The sequence below is a fragment of the Hyla sarda genome, chromosome 9, assembly GCF_029499605.1.
Source record: "Hyla sarda isolate aHylSar1 chromosome 9, aHylSar1.hap1, whole genome shotgun sequence".
NCBI classification, from domain to species: Eukaryota; Metazoa; Chordata; class Amphibia; order Anura; family Hylidae; genus Hyla; species Hyla sarda.
In genome coordinates this window covers 14997813-15022216 of record NC_079197.1, presented here as the reverse complement: position 1 = coordinate 15022216, position 24404 = coordinate 14997813, and the positions used below count along the sequence as shown (strand labels likewise).

General features: G+C 48.8%; 2 protein-coding genes across 3 annotated transcripts; one reads left to right on the top strand and one right to left on the bottom strand.

Moving 5' to 3' along the window:
* BBLN (bublin coiled coil protein) lies at positions 1–3664 on the bottom strand. Its single transcript, XM_056538729.1, has 2 exons — positions 3532–3664; positions 1–502 (listed from the first exon to the last, which is right to left on the bottom strand). The coding sequence occupies exons 1-2, from the start codon at positions 3629–3631 to the stop codon at positions 312–314; spliced, it is 291 nt and encodes a 96-aa protein (XP_056394704.1). The 5' UTR covers positions 3632–3664; the 3' UTR covers positions 1–311.
* Positions 3613–23926, top strand: PTGES2 (prostaglandin E synthase 2). Of its 2 annotated transcripts, none has more exons than XM_056538727.1 (7): positions 3613–4085; positions 6959–7153; positions 12982–13037; positions 13140–13292; positions 21587–21787; positions 23050–23167; positions 23263–23926. In XM_056538727.1, exons 1-7 carry the CDS (start codon positions 3735–3737, stop codon positions 23389–23391), a joined length of 1203 nt encoding a protein of 400 aa, XP_056394702.1. In that variant the 5' UTR covers positions 3613–3734; the 3' UTR covers positions 23392–23926. The 2 variants fall into 2 exon arrangements, with proteins under 2 accessions (XP_056394702.1, XP_056394703.1); XM_056538728.1 differs by having other exon boundaries at positions 3811–3943.
* The last annotated feature ends 478 nt before the right edge of the window (positions 23927–24404 follow it).

Below are 24404 nucleotides of genomic sequence, written 5' to 3'. Positions count from 1 at the left end.
TTCACACATAAAAACATTTAATACTATAAATTACAAAATCAAGCTCCAGAAACACCAGGTCTGTGGTGGAAAGTGATGGTTATTAGGAGGTTGCGCGTCGTAGAAGACTCCTACCCTACCCAGCCTACAGAATTCTGAGCTGCGGTCCCCAACTTGGGCATGCTGAGAGTTGTAGTTATGCTACAGGTTTGGGAACACAGCTCTATCTTTACTAACATTGTTTACATTCCAGCTCTTGTTGTCTCTGTGTTCTTCAGTCTATATGGATACAAGGAAGACTGGATGGGGGTTGTGGATCTACAGTATGGAGGTTACAGCCCATCTCCCTGCTGCGTTGCGTTACTTCTCCCGTTCTGGTTCTGCTGCTCCTGGAAGTCGCGTCGTGCCTGCCGGTTGGATTCCAGGAGATCCTGAAGCTGAGCGTGCAGAAGATCATTCTTCTCCTCTAAGTGATCCAGGCAGAAATTGATCTGGTCCAACATGAAGTCCAAGGCGGCGTAATCTGAAGAGGGAATCATAGAAAGCGTTAAAAGAATAAAATACTAAAAGTGATACAGTAAAACAGAGTTTCTCAAGCAGTGTGTCTCCAGCTGTTGCGAGGCTACAACTCCCAGCATGCCCGGTATGACTAATAGAGAAGATTATTCAATATTACACTAAAGATTGTGAGGCTGCATTCTATTAAGGGGTTTACGACTGTGTCTCCCAACCAGGGTGCCTCCAGCTGTTGAAAAACTACAACTACCAGCATGCCCGGACAGCCGTTGGCTGTCCGGGCATGCTGGAAGTTGTAGTTTTGCAACAGCTGGAGGCACCCTGGTTGGGAGACACAGTCGTAAACCATTAAAGGGGTACTCCAGTGGAAAACTTTTTTTTCTTTTTTAATCAACTGGTGCTAGAAAGTTGACATGCTGGGAGTTGTAATTTTGCAACAGCTGGAGGCAGCCTGGTTGGGAAACATTGCCGTTATATAGAGTGCCTAAGGGGGCTGGCATGACACTATTTGGTGCCATGCTCCGCCTCCTTAGGCCTTGCAGATAGCACTGTACGCTCCAGAGGAAGTTGTGTAGTTCTTTCCAGTCTGACCACAGTGCTCTCTGCTGACATCTCTGTCCGTGTCAGGAACTGTCCAGAGCAGAAACAAATCCCCATAGCAAATCTCTCCTGCTCTGGACAGTTCCTGACATGGACAGAGGTGTCAGCAGAGAGCACTGTGGTCAGACTGGAAAGAACTACACAACTTCCTCTGGAGCATACAGCAGCTGATATGTACTGGAAGGATTAAGATTTTTTATATAGAAGTAATTTACATATCTGTATAAAACTTTATGGCACCAGTTGATTTGGGAAAATTTTTTGTATAGGAAGTTGTGTAGTTCTTTCCAGTCTGACCACAGTGTTCTCTGCTAACACCTCTGTCCTTGTCAGGAACTGTCCAGAGCAGGAGAGGTTTGCTATGGGGATTTGTTCCTGCTCTGGACAGTTCCTGACATGGACAGAGGTGGCAGCAGAGAGCACTGTGGTCAGACTGGAAAAAAAAATAGACATTAGAACAGAGTTTCCCCAGCCTGCGTGCCTCTAGCTGTTGCAAAACTACAACTCCCAACATGCCCAGACAGCTTTTGGCTGTCTGGTCATGCTGGTAGTTGTAGTTTTGCAACAGCTGAAGGCACCTTGGTTTGAGGAACACTGCATTAGAAGGTAGAGTAACACGTGATATGGGCCCAGACGTCCTTGTACAGTAATACTTGCCAATGGCCGCACGTAACTAGAACATTCTGCATACAACCGCATCACTATGGAAGGAAATGTTTATAGGAAAATAATACCCGACCCAGCCGGAAATACAGCTCTGAATTATTAGAGCTCCAAAACTACAACTCCCATCATGCCCTGACAGCTGCAAGCAAGTTACAGTTTGAGTAATATACCAATAGATCAGTGGTCTCCAAACTGTAAACCTCCAGCTGTTGCAAAATGACCACTCCCTGTGCTGTCCGTGCCTGCCGGGAGTGGTAGTTTTGCAACATCTGGAGAGTCGAGGTTTGGAGAACACTAATATAGAAGGAGCATGGTAAGATGATGGGAGTTGTAGTTTTGCAGAAGCTAAGAGTCACAGGTTGGGGAAAACACTGCTACATAGTGTGCAGGGTAGCATGATGGGGGTTGTAGTTTAGCAGAAGCTGAAGAGTTTAGTGTTGGAGAACACTGCTAAAGAGGATGCAGGTTAGGATGATGGGGGTTGTAGTTTCAAGAAGCTGGAGAGTCACAGGTTGGGGAGCACAGCTCTAAAGGGTGCAGGGTAGGATGATGGGGGTTGTAGTTTCAAGAAGCTGGAGAGTCACAGGTTGGGGAGCACAGCTCTAAAGGGTGCAGGGTAGGATGATGGGGGTTGTAGTTTTGAGAAGCTGGAGAGTCACATGTTGGGGAGCACAGCACTAAAGCGTGCAGGTTAGGATGATGGGGGTTGTTTTACAAGAGCTGAAAGTCGTGGGTTAGAAAACACTTATAGAGGGTGTGTAGCATGATGGGAGTTGTAGTTCTGCAACAGCTAAAGGTCACAGGGTGGGAAACGGTTATAGAGGGTGCAGGGTGGCATGATGGGAATTTAGTTTTGCAGCAACTGCAAGTAAAGGATTGGAGAACACGGCTATAGATGGTTTATGGTAGCATGATGGGATTTGTAGTTCTACAGAAGTTAAGGATCACAAGTTGGAGAGCACTGCTATAGATTGTGTAGGGTGGTGTTTCCCAACCAGGGTGCAATGCACCAGGGTAACATGCTGAGAGTTGTAGTTTTGCAACAGCTGGAGGCACCCTGGTTGGGAAACAATGGTGTAGGGTAACATGCTGAGAGTTGTAGTTTTGCAACAGCTGGAGGCACCCTGATTGGGAAACAATGGTGTAGGGTAACATGCTGAGAGTTGTAGTTTTGCAATAGCTGGAGGCACCCTGATTGGGAAACAATGGTGTAGGGTAACATGCTGAGAGTTGTAGTTTTGCAACAGCTGGAGGCACCCTGATTGGGAAACAATGGTGTAGGGTAACATGCTGAGAGTTGTAGTTTTGCAACAGCTGGAGGCACCCTGATTGGGAAACAATGGTGTAGGGTAACATGCTGAGAGTTGTAGTTTTGCAACAGCTGGAGGCACCCTGATTGGGAAACAATGGTGTAGGGTAACATGCTGAGAGTTGTAGTTTTGCAACAGCTGGAGGCACCCTGATTGGGAAACAATGGTGTAGGGTAACATGCTGAGAGTTGTAGTTTTGCAACAGCTGGAGGCACCCTGGTTGGTAAACAGTTGTGTAGGGTAACATGCTGGGAGTTGTAGTTCTGCAGGTTGGAGAGCACTGTTATATACCAATATCCCTTCTACAATGTAAAGATATGAATTCTATCTGACCCTGGTACAATAGCTGACAATCTATACGGCCGCCATTACTGCGCAGCTTCCCCCAGATCTCTGTACAGCTATAAAGGAAGAAATGATGGACAGGGCCCCTATGGGATATCACAGCCGCCATACTCACCCTCCTCCCCCGAGGATTCGCCCAGATGAACCTGCGGGTCGCCATTCGGTCCTGACATGGTCACCTCGTCATGTGACCGGCTGTCATGTGACCGTTTCATAATATAGTTCCCAATAGCCGTGACGTCACGGCGCTCTGCGCTTTCTAGTTGGCTGCCTCGTCTTCACTAGGGAGGAAGGGGGCGGGGCTAAGCTGTGGGCAAGATGGCGGCTCGCAGGGCTCACGAGCTGGGCGCTAGGACATGGCGACTGGCCGGGCAGCTGAGGGGTGGCATGACTGGGCTCCGGGTGCCCATAGCCGCCGGGTTGGCCCCTATAGGCTCCGTAGCGTTCAGTGCCAGTTTTAGCCGGCTTCCTCACTCACTGAGCCGAGTGAAGGCGCGGAGTGTGCCCTTGGCTGCACAGCAGAGCTGGTACAGGAGTGGATGGAGGGGGCAGGAGGCAGGGAGCGGGGGCAGGAGGGTGTGGGGCCTGGTGTTCGCCTTTGGTGGGGCTTATGGGGTGTATGAGACCCTAAAGTATTCCCTGGGGGAGCAGCAGGCGGAGGAGTTGAAGGTACGGACGTCGCTTACGTTTTATCATTTATCGCGTTTTATGACCCTCACCGGCTGTGGTAGAATTTAAAGGGTAACACCGATTCGCAGGGAACTGAGGGGGAGATTTATTAAAAATTGGAAAAGTTGCTGAGTTGCCCATAGAAACCAATCAGATCGCTTCTTTCATTTTGCAGAAGTCTGTTCAAAAATGAAAGAAGCGATCTGATTGGTTGCTATGGGCAACTCGGCAACATTTCCTCTGGACAGGTTTTAATAAATCTCCCCCTATGTCCCTTTTAGAGGTTTCCTGATACGTTACAGGTAGAGACGGACGATTCGTAAGGGATTTGATTTGTACAGAATGTTTCAAATGTTAGCAAATCTAAAACTTTCAAGATTTGTTTTGGGTGATGCGCTCAAGATGGCGGCTGTCGTGGCAACAATCGGAAGAAGAGTTAGGGAGTAGAGATGTCCCCAGTACGAGTACTTATACTTATTTTTTTCCAAGTACTCGTGGATACCAATTACCGATACCGAATTAATGTCATGTGACCGCAGAGACGGCTCGAGACTTTGTGAAGCCTTAGGCCACTGTTTCCCAACCAGGGTGCCTCCAGCTGTTGCAAAGCTACAACTCCCAGCATTCTTGGAGTTGAAGTTTTACAACAGCTGGAGGTCCACAGTTTGAAGACCTAGGTTCTGACGTAAACCTAAATCAACTCCATAACCAGTTTTAAAGGAGATATTTTGTGCTGAAAAACTTATCCCCTATCCTAAGGTCCGACCGTTGGGGCCCCCCGCGATCTCCTGTATGGTGCCCTGGCATCTGTGGGAAGGGGGCATGTTGACCACCGCACAAAGCGACGGCCGACATGCCCCCTCAATACAACTCGGCAATCTCCGGCTCTGCCATAGCAATGTATTGAGGGGGAGTGTCAGCCGTCGCTTCATGTGGTCGACACCCGCTATCTGGCCGGAGAGCCTGGCCCCCGTACAGGAGATCTGAAACTTATGATAAGGGATAACTTTTTCAGCACTGGACTACCCCTTTAAGTCTACAACTCCCAGCATTCTCGGACAGCCAAAGGCTATACACAACATCCATAACCTATAGGGAATGTAAAATGTAACTGATACTGCCATACTGGAAGGTGACTAGGTGTAGTGTTTGATGGGACCGTCTAGTGCCTCCTATTATATGTATGTGTTTATTTATATATATATATATATATATATATAATCAGTACAGACCAAAAGTTTGGACACATCTTCTCATTCAGAGTTATCTTTATTTTCATGACTATGAAAATTGTAGATTCTTACTGAAGGCATCAAAACTATGAATTAACACATGTGGAATTATAGACATAACAAAAAAGTGTGAAAATGTCATACTACTGGGTCAGTATACCTTCAATTTTGAATAAATCCCCAACAGTGTCACCAGCAAAGCACCATCACACCACCTCCTCCCCCACACCATCACACCTCCTCCCCCACACCAGCACACCTGTGAAGTGAAAACCATTTCAGGTGACTACCTCTTGAAGCTCAACAAGAGAATGCCAAGAGTGTGCAAAGCAGTAATCAAAGCAAAAGGAAGAACCTAGAATATGACAGATTTTCAGTTGTTTCACACTTTTTTGTTATGTATATAATTCCACATGTGATAATTCATAGTTTTGATGCCTTCAGTGTGAATCTACAATATTCATAGTCATGAAAATAAAGAAAACTCTGAATGAGAAGGTGTCCAAACTTGGTCTGTACTGTGTTTGTGTGTGTGTATATATATATATATATATATATATATATATATATATATATATATATATATTAGCGCTGTGCCCCCTGTTATATACAGAGGCCGTGCGCTGTGCCCCCTGTTATATACAGAGGCCGTGCGCTGTGCCCCCTGTTATATACAGAGGCCGTGCGCTGTGCCCCCTGTTATATACAGAGGCCGTGCGCTGTGCCCCCTGTTATATACAGAGGCCGTGCGCTGTGCCCCCTGTTATATACAGAGGCCGTGCGCTGTGCCCCCTGTTATATACAGAGGCCGTGCGCTGTGCCCCCTGTTATATACAGAGGCCGTGCGCTGTGCCCCCTGTTATATACAGAGGCCGTGCGCTGTGCCCCCTGTTATATACAGAGGCCGTGCCCTGTGCCCCCTGTTATATACAGAGGCCGTGCCCTGTGCCCCCTGTTATATACAGAGGCCGTGCGCTGTGCCCCCTGTTATATACAGAGGCCGTGCGCTGTGCCCCCTGTTATATACAGAGGCCGTGCGCTGTGCCCCCTGTTATATACAGAGGCCGTGCGCTGTGCCCCCTGTTATATACAGAGGCCGTGCGCTGTGCCCCCTGTTATATACAGAGGCCGTGCCCTGTGCCCCCTGTTATATACAGAGGCCGTGCGCTGTGCCCCCTGTTATATACAGAGGCCGTGCGCTGTGCCCCCTGTTATATACAGAGGCCGTGCGCTGTGCCCCCTGTTATATACAGAGGCCGTGCGCTGTACCCCCTGTTATATACAGAGGCCGTGCGCTGTGCCCCCTGTTATATACAGAGGCCGTGCGCTGTGCCCCCTGTTATATACAGAGGCCGTGCGCTGTGCCCCCTGTTATATACAGAGGCCGTGCGCTGTGCCCCCTGTTATATACAGAGGCCGTGCGCTGTGCCCCCTGTTATATACAGAGGCCGTGCGCTGTGCCCCCTGTTATATACAGAGGCCGTGCGCTGTACCCCCTGTTATATACAGAGGCCGTGCGCTGTGCCCCCTGTTATATACAGAGGCTTCTCATGTTCGGCAGCTTACAGAATTCCTAAGGATATATTGTCCGTGTTGCAGGTGTGGTATACAGTCTGAGTTCTTATTCCGTCTTTCTATCAGGTCTCAGAAGGAGGTCTCCAGCTGACCCTTTACCAGTACAAGACTTGCCCATTCTGCAGTAAGGTTCGCACCTTCCTGGATTATCACCAGCTGCCCTATCAGATCGTGGAGGTGAATCCGGTCCTGCGGAAAGAAATTAAATTCTCCAGCTACAGAAAAGTCCCCATTCTTATAGCCAATGCCGATTCCCATTTGGTAAGTTGATTTGTAAGTTTACTTTAGGGCTGTGTTCACACACGTGAATTATTTTATTTTAAAGGTGCAGCAAAAATGTTATCGGACTGTAAGGCCATGTTCACACGGCAAACAACGGGGACCGCTTGGAAGTGCTATCTTTATAAAGGCCAATTCCTTTCCGAGCGGATTCCACAAAAATAATTGACTTGTCAATTCTTTCTGCAGAGGCCGGAATCGGGATTTACACCATTAAAATGTCTGTGTACGGAGTGCAGCAGAATCCCATTGAAAACAATAGGTCTCTGCTGCACAAGAATTTCTGAGCGAATGAGGCCTAAAGCTGATGATCGTTTGGCATATAAAGAAAGTGTTCTTTTTAAAGGAGCCCATACACCTTCAGAAGCGTTTGGCTGAACAAGTGCGTGTTTACCAGCTATATCCCCCCCTCTATATGATCATGTGATCTTAATAGAGATAGGGAGGGGTAAGCTGCTTACAGACATCCCTGATGACTTGCCTATCTGAGAACAACAGGCTTAGGTGGTTGAAGTCCAACATGCCCGATCCTTCTCTCCTCCAGCATTATCTGTCAGGGGAGATTAAGGAGACCACCATTTACTGAGACATTCCTGCTGTAGTTTGTGGGTTCGGCCAACATGTGACTAAGGTTTACGGGGACCTTAAAGCGAATCGGGGACCTGATGATGGCCCTAAATAGCTGCTTTGTAAGGGGGTACTTCGCCCCTAGACATCTTTATGGACATTTATCAACGGGTTTAGTCAGGTTTTCTTTACTATAATTGTCGCAAAATGGTCGCAACTGCGACTACGCGATTTTTCGTGCAACATTTTCACTGGAAAGCGAGAAAAGCAATTTAAAAAAAATTTAACTACGTAGTAATTTAAAATGGACAATGGGTAGTCAGGTATTTAGTAACTGCGACAGTCGCAACTGCGCAAAAAAAAGGGTTAACAGGGTTAAAAACTGACTAAATTTACTTCAGCTCAAACATGGAGCAGAAAAAGCTACTACCAAAGTAAAAAAGGAAAAATTGCTTACGCGAAAGAAAATTATCAACAGGCTGAAACCAGTTGATAAATAAGTCGCACATAAGCAAAAAAAAAAGTAAGGAAAAAATTACTAAAAAAAAAAAATACATAAGCAAAGATTGATAAATGTCCCTCCTTATCCCCCTATCCAAAGATAAGATGTCTGATCGCGGGGGTCCTTCCACTGGGGTCCTTCCCCTCTGCTGCGCCACACTTTGGATATGGGATAAGATGTCCAGGGGCAGAGTACCCCTTTAATGTAACCAGTTGCAGATAGGTTTGAGACCCCACCTCTCACCAATGATTAACATCTCTAGTGTCCAGTCAGAAAACCACCTACTGTCATTTCTCAGGGAGCCCAGGAAAAGATCCTGACTCCCTGACCTATCATGGGGTTTCCTGTTCCGTGGTGACTGCATTGGAGAGGTCTTCCTTACGCCAGATCTACAGAGAGGCTCGCTCACCTTCCACCTCCTCACAACTGATCCTTATTTTGATCGATCTCACAAGCGCCCTCGGTTGTTCTCCCCAGGCTCCTCTCCAGAATCCGGAGGTCTCGCTCCTCCTCCCTGGCCCCCTGGAAGTGCCCCCTGCCCTAATGGTCGCTCTCCTGATCCTAGGTCTCCAGTTCTGCAAGCCAGGTCTGTCTCGCCTTCCTCTTAGGCTGCCTCCACCCGCTCCCACTCTCCTGGGGAGCTGGACAATGAGGCGTCAGGTTCTGCCTTTGATCCAGAGGACTGAGCTAGCGTGTCCGACATGGTACACAACTTGGTCTCAGCCATCAGGGACACCTTTCACCCAGAGGACCCCGAAACTTCGGACCCAGCTCCAGAAGTCTCCTATCATCGCGCCTGTCCCTCTCCTAAGGTTTTCAGCTCTCATGCTGAATTTGACACCCTACTGAAAACAGCATGGAAGCATCCTGACAAACACTTTCAGGGGACTAAGAAGGTTCAGACGCAGTTTCCCTTTGCCCAGGACCTTATTGCGAAATTGACGTCACCGCCGGCTGTGGATCCTCTGGTTTCCTGTCTGTCAAAATCGACTACTCTACCTGTGACGGATGCAAAATCCTTTAAGGACCTGGCGGACAAGAGGATTGAGAATCTGGCCAAATTTGCCTTTGAAGCGGAGGGTTGATCTTTGCTTCCTGCTTTCGCTTCTGCTTGGGTGTCCAAAGCCCTTTCTGTCTGGGCTACCCAGCTCCGCCAGGGCATTTTGTCCGGGGCCCCTTCGGTAGATTTGATGGATCTTGCACTTCAACTCTCCTTTGCTGGTGACTATTTGTGCTCTGCTTCTCTGCAGTCTGCCCGTTGTATGGCTTTTGCCACAACGATTCGTAGCTCCATGTGGCTCAAGGCCTGGGACGCCGATGCCGCTTCCAAGAAATCTCTCACTGAGCTTCCTTACTCTGGGACCCGACTCTTTGAGAAACGCCTGGATGAGATTCTCTCTGAGGCCACTGGAGGTAAGAGCTCCTTATTGCCGCTGAACAAGTCTCGCCGTACCAATTCCCACAGGAAGTCAACCTCCTTTCGTCCCTTTCGGTCTTTTTGCTCGGGTCGGGCAGCCAGACCGGCGCCCTCACAGGATAGGAAGGCTCCTTCATTCAAGGCTCACCTCTCCTGGAAGTCGGATAATCGTTCCAGCCGTATTGTGGCCAAGTCGGGCACCCTTAAGCCTCTGTCCGCCTGAAGGGATGCCCCCACCCGAACATTCTTTTCAGATGGGAGGTCATTTGTCCCTGTTCCAGGACATTTGGTCTGCCCACGTGCAGGACTCCTGTTCCGATAGCCATTGGAAACTACATCTCGGACCCGCGTTTGCTTCCCTTCCAAGTGAACGCTTTTTTCGATCCCGCCCTACTCCCTCTCCTTCCTTGGCGGCGGCTTTTCTGGTCGCACTTCGGACCATTCTCACTCGGAGTGATCGTCCCAGTTCCTCCCAAGTAGCGTTTTTCGGGGTTCTATTCAAACCTGTTCCTTGTCCCCAAGAAAGGGGCTCCTCGACCGTCTCCTAGTCCTGCATCATTTCCGTATGGAGTCTCTTCGTTCTGTGGTAGCATCCATGACGCTTGCCTTCATATCCCCATTTTTCTGGCGCATCAGCGATATCTCCGCTTGGCAGTTCCATAGGGCCAATTTCAGTTTGTGGCCCTTCCTTTTGGCCTGGCCACGGCCCCAAGGGTCTTCACCAAGGTCCTGGTGGCGGTGATCACCATCCTGTGAGCCTGGGGTGTGTCCGTGATCCTCAACCTGGACGACCTCCTGGTCAAGGCTCCAACCAGGGCCCAGAATCGGAAGAGTCGGCTCCCGCCGGACAAGCGCCGTGCTCCTCAGTCATCAGTAGTTTGTCTTCTCCGTCGTCCTGTTCCAGTTTCCATTCGGTTCTGCATGGAAGTCATTGGTCGGATGGTGGCGGCCATGGAAGCCATTCCCTTCACCCAGTTTTTGTCGACCCAGGAAGCTCTCCTCCCCATCAACATCCTGGAACTTCGGGCAATTTACCTTTTGCCTCCTCCATTGGGAGCACCTTCTCCAGGACCGTTCTGTCAGTGTCCAGTCGGACAACTCCACGGCTGTGGCATATGTCAATCACCAGGACGGCACTCACATCGATGGCCGAGGTCTCCAGGATTCTTCTCTGGACGGAACTCAGAGTTCCCTCCATCTCACATCCCGGGGGTGGAAAATTGGGAGGCGGACTTCCTCAGTCGCTCCTCGACCGACCCCGGCAAGTGGTCTCTTTATCCAGAGGTGTTTGAGGAAATCTGCAAACTCTGGGGCATGCTGGACGTAAACCTCTTCGCATTCTGCCACAACCAAAAAGTTCCCCGCTTCGTTGCAAAGTCCTGAGATCCTCTGGCCTTAGTGATCCCCCTGGTTGCACTTTGTCCTTCCCTATCTCTTCTCTCCTCTTCCTCTCCTTCCCAGGGTCCTGAGGAATCTCAAAGCGGAGGGCATCCCCGCCATTCTCGTGGCTCCGGACTGGTCCAGGCGCACGTGGTACGCTGACGTTGTTCGCCTTGTGGCCGATGTACCACTGCGCCTCCCAGTTCGTCCCGACCTGCTCTCTGTGTCCTCTTTGCCACCCCAATTTTCTGTTGCTGCATTTGACGGCAAGTCATTGAAACCGCGGTTTTGAGGGCCAGGGGGTTCTCCCCCCAGGTGATCTGCACAATGATCAGGGTGCGCAAGCCTTCCTTTGTGAAGATTTTATAACTGTACTTGGTGGTCCTACTTTTGATGGTATGACTCTCAATCCTTCTCCCCAGTTGTGGTCTCCCTTCCACGCCTTCTTTCCATTTTACAGTCTGGACTGGAACAACGCTTGGCTCTCAGTTCCCTTAAAGGTCAGGTGTCGCTCCATTCTCTTTCAGCGTCCCCTTGTGTCTGACCCTCACATCCGCACTTTTCTGCAGGGTGTTACTCATGCGGCTCCGCCATACAGTTCCCCCTACTTCCCCGTAGGATCTGAATCTGGTTCTCAGTGCCTTGCAGGGTACTCCCCCTTGAACCTCTCCAGGACATTTCTCTTCGTATCCTTTCCTGGAAGGTGGCTTTCCTCATTGCGCTCACTTCCATTAGGAGAGTTTTGGAGCTGTTGTTTCTCACCTGCCGTTCCCCCTACCTGGTTTTGCACCAGGACAAAGTTGTTTTTCGTCCGGACCTTTCCTTTTTGACTAAGGTGGTCCACCTTTCAACTAAATGAGGATATAGTCCTCTCGTCCAGCTCCATGGGGGATACGTGGTTTGGCATGATATCTCCTTTAAAGCGCAACTGTCACCATTTTGTACCCCCAGACTTAAGCCACCATAGTATTGTTGATAATCATTACAATGCCGTCATGCCTTTGACTGCACGTTTCCATATTTTATTAGCCAGAAAATTATTTTTTCGTGCGGTCAGCCAGTCGGATAGGCATGACCAGGGGTTCGCAATGCCCTGTCTCTGCCACGCCTATCCCCTGTGTGTGAGCGCTGGGACCGCTTTATGAGTGACACACAGGTCCTCAGCGCATGTCCCCCTGATATGCTTGACGTGTGCCGCGGCTTTACATCACCGGCGTGAATCCTCAGAGCAAGCGCTCATTACCTCTGCAAGAGCTCACTTCCGCATCCCAGTGCACCTGTGCAGTACTAGGGGCATGGAGCTCTCTAACTCTGACGAAAATACCACCCAGCCAGTCACCGGCTTGCTCTGGGGATTCACGCCGGTGATGTAAAGCCGGGGCACACATCAAGCATATGAGAGGGACATCCGCCGAGGACCTGTATGTCACTCACACAGCGGTCCCAGCGCTCACAAACGGCATGGCATGGCAGAGGCACAGGACTGTGACGCCCAATTTCAGACTGCTGAGGAGGCCTAAATTACACAATGGGTACTGCAGCGAAAATAAGTGACAGATAAGAGACAGCGCGCGGGTGGCTCCAACCCCTGGGACCCCCTGCGATCTCCTGAACAGGCCCTGCTCCCTGAGAGTAGCCCATGCTGGGGTCGGCAGGCGCTCCATTCATTTCTATGGGAGCGCTGGAGATGCCCGTACAGCACTCGCATAGAGAAGGAATGGAGCATTCGCTCCTTTTGAGAGCCCCCAGTGTCCCAGCGGTTTTACCCCCTCGTGACCTGACACTTATCCCCTATCCTGTGGAAAAGGAAATACGTTACTTTTCCCTGCAGTACTTCATTTATTGTGTATTTAAAAAAATTTGTCCTGTTTAAAATTTATTTTAGTGAACAGGTTAATTTTGACAGCCCTAAAAATGACGCTTTTATATCTGTATTTCCATCAGCAAATGAACGACTCCTCTGTGATCATCAGCGCCGTGAAAACTTTCCTCGTGTCCAGGTGAGAGCAGACGGACATTTCCCGCCTTTATCGTGTCCCTTTTTATATTGTATTTCCTCATAAGGTGTTTTTTTACTTTGTTAGTAATTTTTATCATTAAAGAAAGAAAAACCTGGAGGAGGTTGTATCGTACTATCCGGCTATAACGGTGACGAACGACAAAGGGAAGGAGTCGGTGGAGTACCAGAACAAATACTGGCTGATGCTGGACGAACAGGAGACGAAGCGGCTCTACGAGTCTAAAGAGTCACAGAAGTGAGTGGTGGGCAATGCTAAACCTTTTAGATCTGTCGGGGACGAGTGTTGTGGAAATGTTCCCTAAGTGATATACAAGCCCTTCCCATATTGGCCACACCTTGTAGTCTGAGTGGCCATAACAATAGCATCTTTATACAAAAGGAAAAATATAGGGACATGCACTAGTGCACCCTCTGCCTTTAAATCGTGGTGGAAGATATATACATTTCTTATAATATAACTGCTCACCTTGATGTGTTACTCTTCGAGCGCAACACCGTCATCCGATTTAAGCATGGAGGAATCAGCAGCAGCCTGTGTCTGTCCATGCTCAGCGATCTGGGGCAGTGTAGGAGTGTTGAAAATCCGTAATCTTGGTGAGATTTGGAAGAAAAGGACACTTGTCTGGCGCTTGCTGGATCTGGAAACGAAGTTGTAAGGATGCCCGAATTCCAGGTAGTTTAGAAGAAGAAGACCTGAGGAAGAGGGGTGCAGATCCCCTCGAAATGCGTTGTCAACGCGTTTCGAGGGGATCTGCACTCCTCTTCTAAACTACCTGGAATTCGGGCATCCTTACAACTTCGTTTCCAGATGCAGCAAGCGCCAGACAGGTGTCCTTCTCTTTTTAAATCTCGCCAAGATTACAGATTTTCTACATAACAATAGCATGTTATATTTTTTTTTAAATCAACTGGTGCCAGAAAGTTAAACAGATTTGTAAATTACTTCTATTTAAAAATCTTAATCCTTCCAGTACTTATCGAGAAAGCTCTTTTCTTTCTGGATTTCCTTTCTGTCTCTACCACAGTGCTCTCTGCTGACACCTCTGTCCATGTCAGGAACTGTCCAGAGCAGGAACAAATCCCCATAGCAAACCTATGCTGCTCTGGACAGTTCCTGACATGGACAGAGGTGTCAGCAGAGAGCACTGTGGTCAGACAGAAAGGAAATCCAAAAAGAAGAGAACTTCCTGTGGAGCAAATAGCAGCTGATAAGTACTGGAAGGATTAAGATTTTTAAATAGAAGTAATTTACAAATCTGTTTGAACTTTCTGGCCCCGGTTGGTTGAGAAAAAATGTTTCCCAGCAGAGTACCCCTTTTAACTTATGCAGACTAAAGTAATCAACAGCCGAGGGGCGTGGCTTGGCGGTTGAGATGAGCGGTCGCACGCTGTGAGTGCTCCCGCTTAGAACCTGCATTTAACTTATCCTGAGGTGAATCCTGGAGTCCCTGACCCCACAGACTCGGCTGAGGACCCGCATTATGGCCTCTAAACAAGACCCGACGAGAAACAGGGATCGACCGGCCGTGGAAAAGCTCCGGGACTATGCCCGCGCTGTCAGGCAAGATGGCGCCGCTCAGGCCGGGGCGCGTGTTCTACCAGCGGCTGAGGAGGAAGGAGAGGCTCCACATCGTGAAGAGGGAGCGGATTCTACTGACCTTACCCTTCGAGAGGTGAGCGATACCCTCCTGATGGCGATCCAGACATGCCGCACTTCTCTCACCGGAAAGCTTGAAGAGGTCAGGGTGGACGTGGGCCTCCTACGGCAGGACTTTCAGACCCTGAGGGAGCGGGTGACGGAGACTGAGACGCGCATCTCCACCTTGGAGGACACGGTACAGCCTCTACCCTCTTCACTCCGCGAGGTCCGGGAGCAGCTGGATCTGGCCCGTCAGAAGAATGATGACCTCGAGAACCGGCTGCGCCGGAATAACATTAGAGTGATCGGTCTTCCTGAGCGGGCGGAGGGTCAGAACCCGGGGGCCTATGTGGAGTCCTGGATCAAAGAGCTTTTTCCGGATGCCCCATTCTCAGCTGCTTACGCCGTGGAGAGAGCACACCGAGTACCATCTAAGCCTCCGATCCCCGGTGCTCCTCCTCGTCCTCTATTGGCGAGGTTTCTCAACTGCAATGATCGGGACTTAATCCTCCGCTCTGCCCGGCGGCTGCCGGAGATCATAGTGCAGAACGCAAAGGTGTCCATTTTCCCGGACTTCTCCTCTGATCTTCAACGCAAGAGGGCCTCGTTTACTTCTATCAAGGCGCGGCTGAGAGAGAGAGGGGTACCATATTCCATGGCATACCCTGCCCGGTTGAGAATCGTGGATGGTGACCGGGCGATTTTCTTCACTTCCCCGCAGGATGCGGATGACTGGCTACGGCGCCAACGTTGATCCGGATCCTGTAGGTGACCCCGAATTACGTGGGGAGATGGAGATGCTGGTACAAGACCTCCTGCCGTCTCCCTCTCCTTACCTCTACCCCCCTGTATGGCCCCGGTCTCCTGGACCCCTCTGCGGAGCTCAAGGTACTGTGCTTCCTCTTCCCCCCTCCCCGGGAGCCTAGTCTCCCCGGACCCTCCACTCTCCCCATGCACCTAGTGCCTCCCTGAAGATCCCAGGCCTTACCTCTCCCTTCCCTCGCCCCCATCCTGTTGCTTACTTTGGACTGCTGTGTGCCCTGATTCAGGACTGATCCTCCGGGACTGCATGAGGGCCCTGCCCTGACCCCCTGAAGGGGTTCACTCTGTCCCTCTCCAGTCTACCTTCCACGTCACCCTGTCCCTTTTTCCTGGGTTGGTCCATTTTTTTTTCATTTTTTTTCCCCCCCCCCCCCCCCTTTTTTTTTATTTTTTTTTATTTTTTTTTTTTTTTATTATTTTTACTTTTTGAGTCACGGACTTGGAGGACGTCGGCCGCAGGACTACCTGTATGCGATCTTTATCAGGTCTCCTTCCCCCCTCCCTGATGTGCCATCTTTTCCCTCCCCCTTCCCATTCTCCCTTCCTAACCGGCGGCCCCCCCCCCCCCCCCCCCATTTTTGTGCCTTAGGCCTTTTGTTCCTCGCCTACCTGGACTGTCCCTTGCTGTGTGACTCCTGTTTACTGGGGTTATTTAAAATTTTTTTTTTGTTTTTTTTTAATTTTTAATATTTCCATTTGTGGGGGGGTGGGGGTGGCGGGTGGACAATCTCTTGAGGAGGGGATGGGATTTACTGTTGATTATATGAGTTTTTCCTGTTCTATTTCCTCTCTCTCTCTCCTGCTTCCCCTATCCCTCTCTCCTTCGTAGGACCCTCCCTCCACCCCCTGTTCTTCCCCCTCCCGTCCCCCCCTCTCTCTCCTTCCTCTCTCCTTCCTCTCTCCTTCCCTTTCTCTTCCTCCTTTTCCCCTTTCCCCCCCCCCCCCCCTCGTTTTTTTCTTTTTCTTTTCTTTTCTTTCTTCCTGTATTCTCCTCCACTTCTTCTCTCGGGTCCCAGCTGGACTACTATTCTCCTACTGATTGTTGAACATACTCAGGGTTCTCCACTGTTAGCATGTTTGAGCAGGTTCTCCCCACTAGATGGAGCTGTCGCTCCACTGATGCTTATGCAACACTGGTATACATATGTTTACTGTTTGATTTATTTACTGTTCCCCTACTTAGTTTGGGGTTTCATTTTGCCTCTAAGATACCTACCCGCGAGGTCGCCTATTAGTAGGGTTTTGTGTCTAGCCACTTCAGTACTATGGTCTATATATGGTCCCGCGCATCCCTGTCAGTATTTCTCACCCCGGCTGGGGCATGTATGTCTTCTATGTCTTTACCTCTCCCCCTGCTGTTTTATGTGTTGTCTCTTCTTATGGCTGATATTAAGATAATGTCATGGAATGTTAGAGGAGCACGCACCCCGCGCAAGCGCACTATGATATTCTCCCATATTAGGAAGTATCAGCCTCATATTGTGGCACTGCAGGAGACACATCTTACTCCAGATAGAGCTGGTCAGTTTTCTAAACCCTGGGTCCAATGGTCCTTACACTCCTATCACACGTCCTTCTCAAGGGGGGTTTCCCTACTGGTTAGTCGGAGAGTGAGGTGGGACCCGGTTACAGTACATAAGGATTCACAGGGTCGTTTTATCTTTGTATACGCATTTTTAAATAATGTGCCTTTTGTCTTCTTATTCATATACAACCCCCCTCCCGCCTCTATGGATATACTCCATAAGGCGGTTACATTCGCAGCTAGTTATCCCTCTGCCCGTGTCCTCTGTATGGGGGACTTCAACATGGTGCCGAATCCGTCCCTAGATCGTCATAGCCCCAGGGGGATCCCGGCGGGAGTTGGGGGTGGCCCTTTATCGCTGTTTCTGGAGGAGGTTGGATGGGTGGACATTTTTAGGGCCAGGTACCCTCAGGCTAGGCAATACTCTTGTCACACTCTGGGCAGAAATGCGCTGTCCAGGATTGACCTTGCATGTGGCAACCCGCTCCTTCTTCCCCAAGTTTCTGCGGTTTCCTATGAACCGCGGGCTATATCAGACCATTCCCCCCTAATGCTTGATGTCTCCATGGTAGATCCTGGTTCACCGCGGAGGTGGAAAATCCACCCTTTCTGGCTGGAACAGATAGGCCCCTGCGACCGTATTCCGGACCAGCTTCGAGTCTTTCTTGAGGCTAATTCCCCTGGGAGTTCCCCCACCCTGGTATGGGAGACACTGAAAGCGTATTTGAGGGGGTGTTTGCGCTCCACTATCTCCTTTCTCAAAAAGTCAGCGTCTAGGCGGGAGGAGGAGCTGGCTGGACGATGTGCGGAGTTGGAGGCCCGATACGTTGCGGACTCATCCGAGGCTAATAAGGTTGAATGGCTGTGTGCGGGGCGGCAATATATGTTGCACCTCTCAGAGAAGGCCAATAGAAAGCTGTTTTTCACAAAACAATTCTTCTTTGAACATGGCAATCAATCTAGTAAGCTGTTAGCACATATAGTCAGGCAGAACTCTTCTGCCCCTGCGATTCTTAAGATAGTGGCCTCGGATGGGTCCGAGCTGTTGGGGGTTGCGGACATTGCGCGTTGCTTTGCCACATATTACTCTAATCTTTATTCTTCACAGGTGCAATATGGTGCTGAGGAGCTGGACACCTACCTGGACGGTATTGACTTTCCGGTACTATCGGATAGTGATCGGATGATGTTGGAGGCCCCCCTCTCCTTACTGGAGATACAGGATGCTATGGGGGACATGACTAAGGGTAAATCTCCGGGCCCTGATGGCCTTCCACTGGAGATTTACCTGCGGTATTCCGACATGCTCCTTCCTTCCCTGCTTGCAATGTTTGAACGGGCATTTGAGGATGGTATTCTACCAGCCTCTATGTATGAGGCAACCATAGTTGTCCTCCTAAAACCTGATAAAAATCCTGTGGAGTGCGGTTCTTACAGACCCATTTCACTGCTGAATCTGGATTATAAGGTGCTTACGAAAGTTTTAGCTAACCGATTGAACAAGGTAATCCTATCCATAATTCACCCAGATCAATCCGGCTTTATGCCTGGCAAATCCACATCCGATAACATCCGTAGGGTACAGGCGGCTGTCCAGGTGGGTAACGCTCTGGGGGGAGATTGGGCTTTGGCGTCGCTGGACGCCGCCAAGGCCTTTGATTCCGTGGAATGGGGTTATTTGCAGGCTACCCTTGTTAAATTTGGTTTTGGTCCTAATTTTAGAAAATGGGTGTCCCTCCTGTACAGATGCCCGCAGGCCCAGATCCTGGTGAATGGTGTGTGTTCCTCCCCATTTGCTCTCGGCCGGGGCACACGTCAGGGGTGTCCCTTGTCCCCGCTTCTGTTTGCGGTGGCAGTGGAGCCCCTCGCCCTCCGCATTCGGCAGGATCCTGGCTTCCGAGGTATGTCTACGGGGGGCCGGGAGGAGCGCATAGGCCTCTATGCCGATGATATGGTGTTATTCCTCTCTGACCCTACATTGATGCTACCTTATGTCATGACACTCATGGACCGATTTGGGTATTTCTCTGGTCTACTCATCAACTGGACTAAGTCTGCAGTGATGCCGCTTCTGTCTAGGGATTGGCCCCCGGTAATGAATGGCCTCCCGGTGGTTTCCTCATTTAAGTATTTGGGGGTGCACATTCACAGAGATCCTTTGCTTGACCTGTCCGCCAACATACTCACTCTACTTCCTTATGTTAAAGCGAAGTTCCGGGTGTGGACCACGCTCCCATTGTCGGTCGCTGGCCGAATCAATCTTATTAAACTCATTATCTTACCTAAGTGCCTTTATGCGCTGGAGCATGCCTCAGTGCCTGTACCTAGACACTTCTTTGATTCTCTTCACTCCCTTCTTTCACCATTTATTTGGGGCCCCAATAGACCTAAAATTCGGCTAACCACGTTACAACGCCCCAAGTTGGCGGCGGGAATGTCACTCCCTGATTTTTATTTATATTATTTGGCCGGTCAACTTCGGTATATCAGGCACTGGATCTCTGGGGTTGTGGTGCCGGACTCCGAACAGTCCCTAGCTAGGTCTGTCCCGACGATGTCCCTTAGGATGCTGCTAGATAGTCCTGTCCTGGGTGGTAGAGCTTATCTCCAACTTCATAAGCTGGCTATAAAGGTGTGGCGGGCTGTTAAGGGGATATATGGATATACTGACATCGCTGAGGATACCCCTCTATGGCATAATCCTCAACTTCCTCAAGTGAGCGATGCTCTGGACCCAGTCTTCTGGCAGAGCGCGGGGGTGCTCACCTTGGGGCATGTTTATCGTGACAATGTGCTCTGTTCATTTGATCAGTTGCAATCCAGTCATGCTCTTCCCAGAAACAGTTTTTTTAAATACCTCCAGCTCCGACACGCCCTGAATGCCCAGTTCCCCATTGGGAGCCCATTGATATCGGCGTTTCCCCTTATCGGGGTTCTGAAGTCACAGGGTCCCAGGGGGCTGGTGTCCATCCTGTACACGCACCTTATTCAGGCCAAGAACTCCCGCACTCCAGTACCGGCGGTCCGGCATTGGGAATCCCATATCCCTAATTTGACTAAGGATGTATGGGAGGACATTTTTTCCTCCCACATGTTAGTGTCCCCGGCGGCGAATAATAAATTGATCCAATTGAACATTATACACTATAGTTATATCACTCCTTTAAGGCTCAATAGAATGGGTCGTTCAGACTCCGATGCTTGTCATCGTTGTAGCGCTGCCAGGGCAGACTTTTGGCATTTGATTTGGGCCTGCCCATATATCGCAGCTTTCTGGCATGCAGTGCTCACTTTTTTAGCTACTCTAGCCCAACCTTCCCTATCTCTTGATCCTTTGATCTGCCTTTTTGGTATCTTAGATGAAGAGATATGGACACATCACGTACGTACGTTTTTGCGGGAAACTCTGTTCTTGGCCAGGAAGGCTATTGCTCTTAAATGGATGGACCCCGGCTCTCCTACCCTGACTCAATGGAAGGCTATGGTAAATGCTACATTGCCTTTCTCACACATAGTGTACAAAAATAGGAAGTGCCCGGGTAAATTTTATTCAGTGTGGGGTGGTTGGTGTTCCTCTCCCTTGACTCAATGCTCGTATTCTGTGACTCCCTCTGGGACAGTGTAAGATACATTGATGCTATGCTTGCTCTCTGTGGTATCTACTAACCTTCGGTTCTCTTTTTGTGTACGTTTGTCGATTCTCTCTCTACCTCTTTGGATGCGTGGGTGCCTTTCGGGATTATTTATCATGGGTTATTTGATGGTACCGCTAACTAGTGATAGTATTGGTGCTCCTCGCGGGATGGTATACGATTGCTAATTTTGGCGAATGTTCGCCTTCATGTTTTATATTGTTTTCAGTCTCCCTACCCCAGTTGGGTAGTGTTTTATGACTTCGACGTTTACCATGTGATGTAACCTGGAGTATCCTGTCGCTTACATTCTGTAAATTGATGTATGGTCTCATGACCCTTTTCTATGTACTGTGGATATGTTTCATGTTCACTTTAATGGGCCTGTGGTCTACAGTTATTTACTTTTCAATAAAACGAATTTAAAAAAAAAAAAAGTAATCAACAGCCAAGCCGCAAGGTTCTTTTCGAACCAATTTACTGTAAGTTCGCTCAACTCTATTAATAACATTTTATTAGTAAAGGAGTAATCTAGTGCAGACTACTCCTGTTCCATTGCGCCTGGGCTGAAAAAAAATTAAAAATAAACTGACTCACTTTCCTGCGGAGCGCCGCTAGAGCTGATCGGTCCTCTGGTCTGTCTTCTTCCGCGTGCACATATATCTTCACACTGCGCGATGTCCCGCCTCAGCCGCTGATAGGCTGAAGCACCGTAGAAGGAAGAAGATAGAACGGAGGACCGATCAGCTGTAGTGGGGCTCCGCAGGAAGGTGACTATTAGTTTATTTTTCAGCCTGGGCACGATGGAACAGTAGTGGTCCGCACTAGACTACTCCTTTTAATTTATAAAAAATAATAGCATTATTAATGATAATAGTAATAATTATATATTTTGTTAAATTTCTCCAAAGGGAGGAAATGAAGTGGCGTCGGTGGGCAGATGACTGGCTGGTCCACCTCATCTCTCCTAATGTTTACCGCACACCCGGGGAGGCACTGGCATCATTCGACTACATTGTTCGTGAAGGGAACTTTGGCTCTGTGGAAGGCTTCTTCGCCAAATACGTGGGGGCGACTGCCATGTTTTTCATTGGCAAGAGACTAAAAATCAGGTACGTGGCGGTTATTCAGCACACTTCTCAGTCATTGGGATATATTATTCATCTTCACTTCTTGAGCTCCAGGTCCCTTGTGTAGGGGAAGGGACAGATTTACCTTCTTGTTACACTGAGTCAACCAATCTTTACTTGGAAGGAGACCTGTGAAACTGGACGGGCTACAACAGCTGTCTCCTATTCCATCTATGTACAGCTGTGTGCATCCCCTCTGCTGCCTTGCTATACATTCTGCCTACCTACACTTCTGGTATCATACAGAGGAAGTTGTGTAGTTCTTTCCAGTCTGACTACAGTGCTCTCTGCTGACACCTCTGTCCATGTCAGGAACTGTCCAGAGCAGGAGAGTTTTTTTGGGGTGATTTACTTCTACTCTGGACAGTTCCTGACACGGACAGAGGTGGCAGCAGAGAGCACTGTGGTCAGACTGGAAAGAACTACACAACTTCCTGTGGAGCATACAGCAGCTGATAAGTACTGGAGGGATTAAGAATTTTTTATAGAGAAGTAATTTAAAAATCTGTATAACTTTCTGGCACCAGGTGAGTTGAAAACCTTTTCCCCCCTCCGGAGTACCCCTTTAAGGAAACAAGGATTGGCATGTTTAAAGTTGCTTGATAAGCGGAGCCAGACAATTGCTTATCCCTTCTCACTAGGGTCTAGGTGTCCAATCTGCGGCCCTCCAGCTGTTGCAAAACTACAACTCCTAGTATGCCCGGACAGCCGTTGGCTGTCCGGGCATGCTGGGAGTTGTAGTTTTGCAACAGCCCGAGGGAAGCAGGTTGGGCAATAAACATGCACGCTCTCCCAACCACGGGTGATGTCTAAGGGAAGAGACAGCTGATATGCTTCCTCTCTGCTGCCTTGCTATACATTCTGCCTACCTCCACTTCTGGTATCATACAGAGGAAGTTGTGTAGTTCTTTCCAGTCTGACCACTGTGCTCTCTGCTGACACCTCTGTCCGTGTCAGGAACTGTCCAGAGCAGGAGAGTTTTTCTATGGTGATTTACTTCTACTCTGGACAGTTCCTGACACGGACAGAGGTGTCAGCAGAGAGCACTGTGGTCGGACTGGAAAGAACTACACAACTTCCTGTGGAGCATACAGCAGCTGATAAGTACTGGAAGGATTAAGATTTTTATACAGAAATCATTTACAAATCAGTAGAACTTTCAGGCACCAGTTCATTTTTTTTTTTTTTATAAATCTAAGGAGTTAATAGGGCCCTGAAATATTTTTCCTTTTACCTCCTCCCAGGCACAACCTTCAAGATGATGTCCGCCAGGATCTGTACGAGGCGGCCAATACCTGGGTGGCAGCTGTGGGGAAGAATAGGAAGTTCCTTGGGGGCGCACAACCAAATCTGGCAGATCTGGTAAGACCGATTTGTCTTCCTAAAGACCCTTGTTATTTTGTATTTTTTTTGTTATACATGATGCACTGACCATGGTGCCCCCTACTGTCCCCCAGGCCGTTTACGGGGTCCTGAGAGTTATGGAAGATCTACAGTCTTTTGATGATATGATGGCGAACTCCAAGATCAAGCCCTGGTACCAGCGGATGACCAAAGCCATTGAAGAACACCCAAACGCACAATGAACCCACAATGAGGACGTTGTAAGGGACAATTCCTGTCCTTCAAAGGGCTTCACATTATTCATCAGAGCCAAAACGTTTATTTTACGATACCTGTGTGAACAGCATCCAAAAAATGTCACCACTCACTTAAATTGTGATCGCAGATAATGAAGCGTATATAGATAGTCTCACGGAAATGTGAGGGTTTTGCCTAATAAAAGGCATATTTAGGTACCCCCCCCCCCCCCATATTGTGATTGGAAGGCTCAGATGTGTAACATTGTCAGGATTGGTAACAATGGAAACGGTTATGGACGGCCTTACTTCATATTACTTATGTTTGTTTTTTTGTTTTTTAAGTAGCCAAAATAATGGACTTTAAAGTAAGACAAGTCAAAATGTTTTGCCCCCTATACCTACAGAATAGAAGCATTATACCAGTGTCCCAACCAGTGTACAGTGTTTTCTAACCAGTGTGCCTCCAGCTGTTGCAAAACTACAACTCCCAGAATGTTTTTTTTTTTTTTTAGAACATAAGTTTTTGAAAATTGTGTCCATTTTTAACGGGAGGGGTGTTGGGTGGGGACTTTCGAATGCAAATGCGCATGTGCAAAGTAAAAAACGTAAACTGTTATGGAACCGTATACATGTGCTTTTCCCATTGACGTAGATGTAAAAAAAAAAAAGTATGCGGTTGCAGTGCAGTTTTTAAACCGGAGTCAAAACCGTGTCTCCGGTTTAAAAACCGTACTGCAACCGCATAGTTTTTTTTTTTTTTTTACATGGACGTCAATGGGAAACGCATATGTATACGGTTCCATGCGGGAAACAATATACGGTTTTTACTTTGCACATGCGCATTTGCATCCTAAAGTCCCCACCGAACACCCCTCCCATTAAAAATGGACACAATTATCAAAAAGTATGTTGGTTGTTTTTTTTATTTTTTAATATAAAAACGGACGGAACTGTATGCACTTTTAAAAACAGTATACGGTTTACTTTTTCCCATACTGTTCCATCCGTTTTTTTGC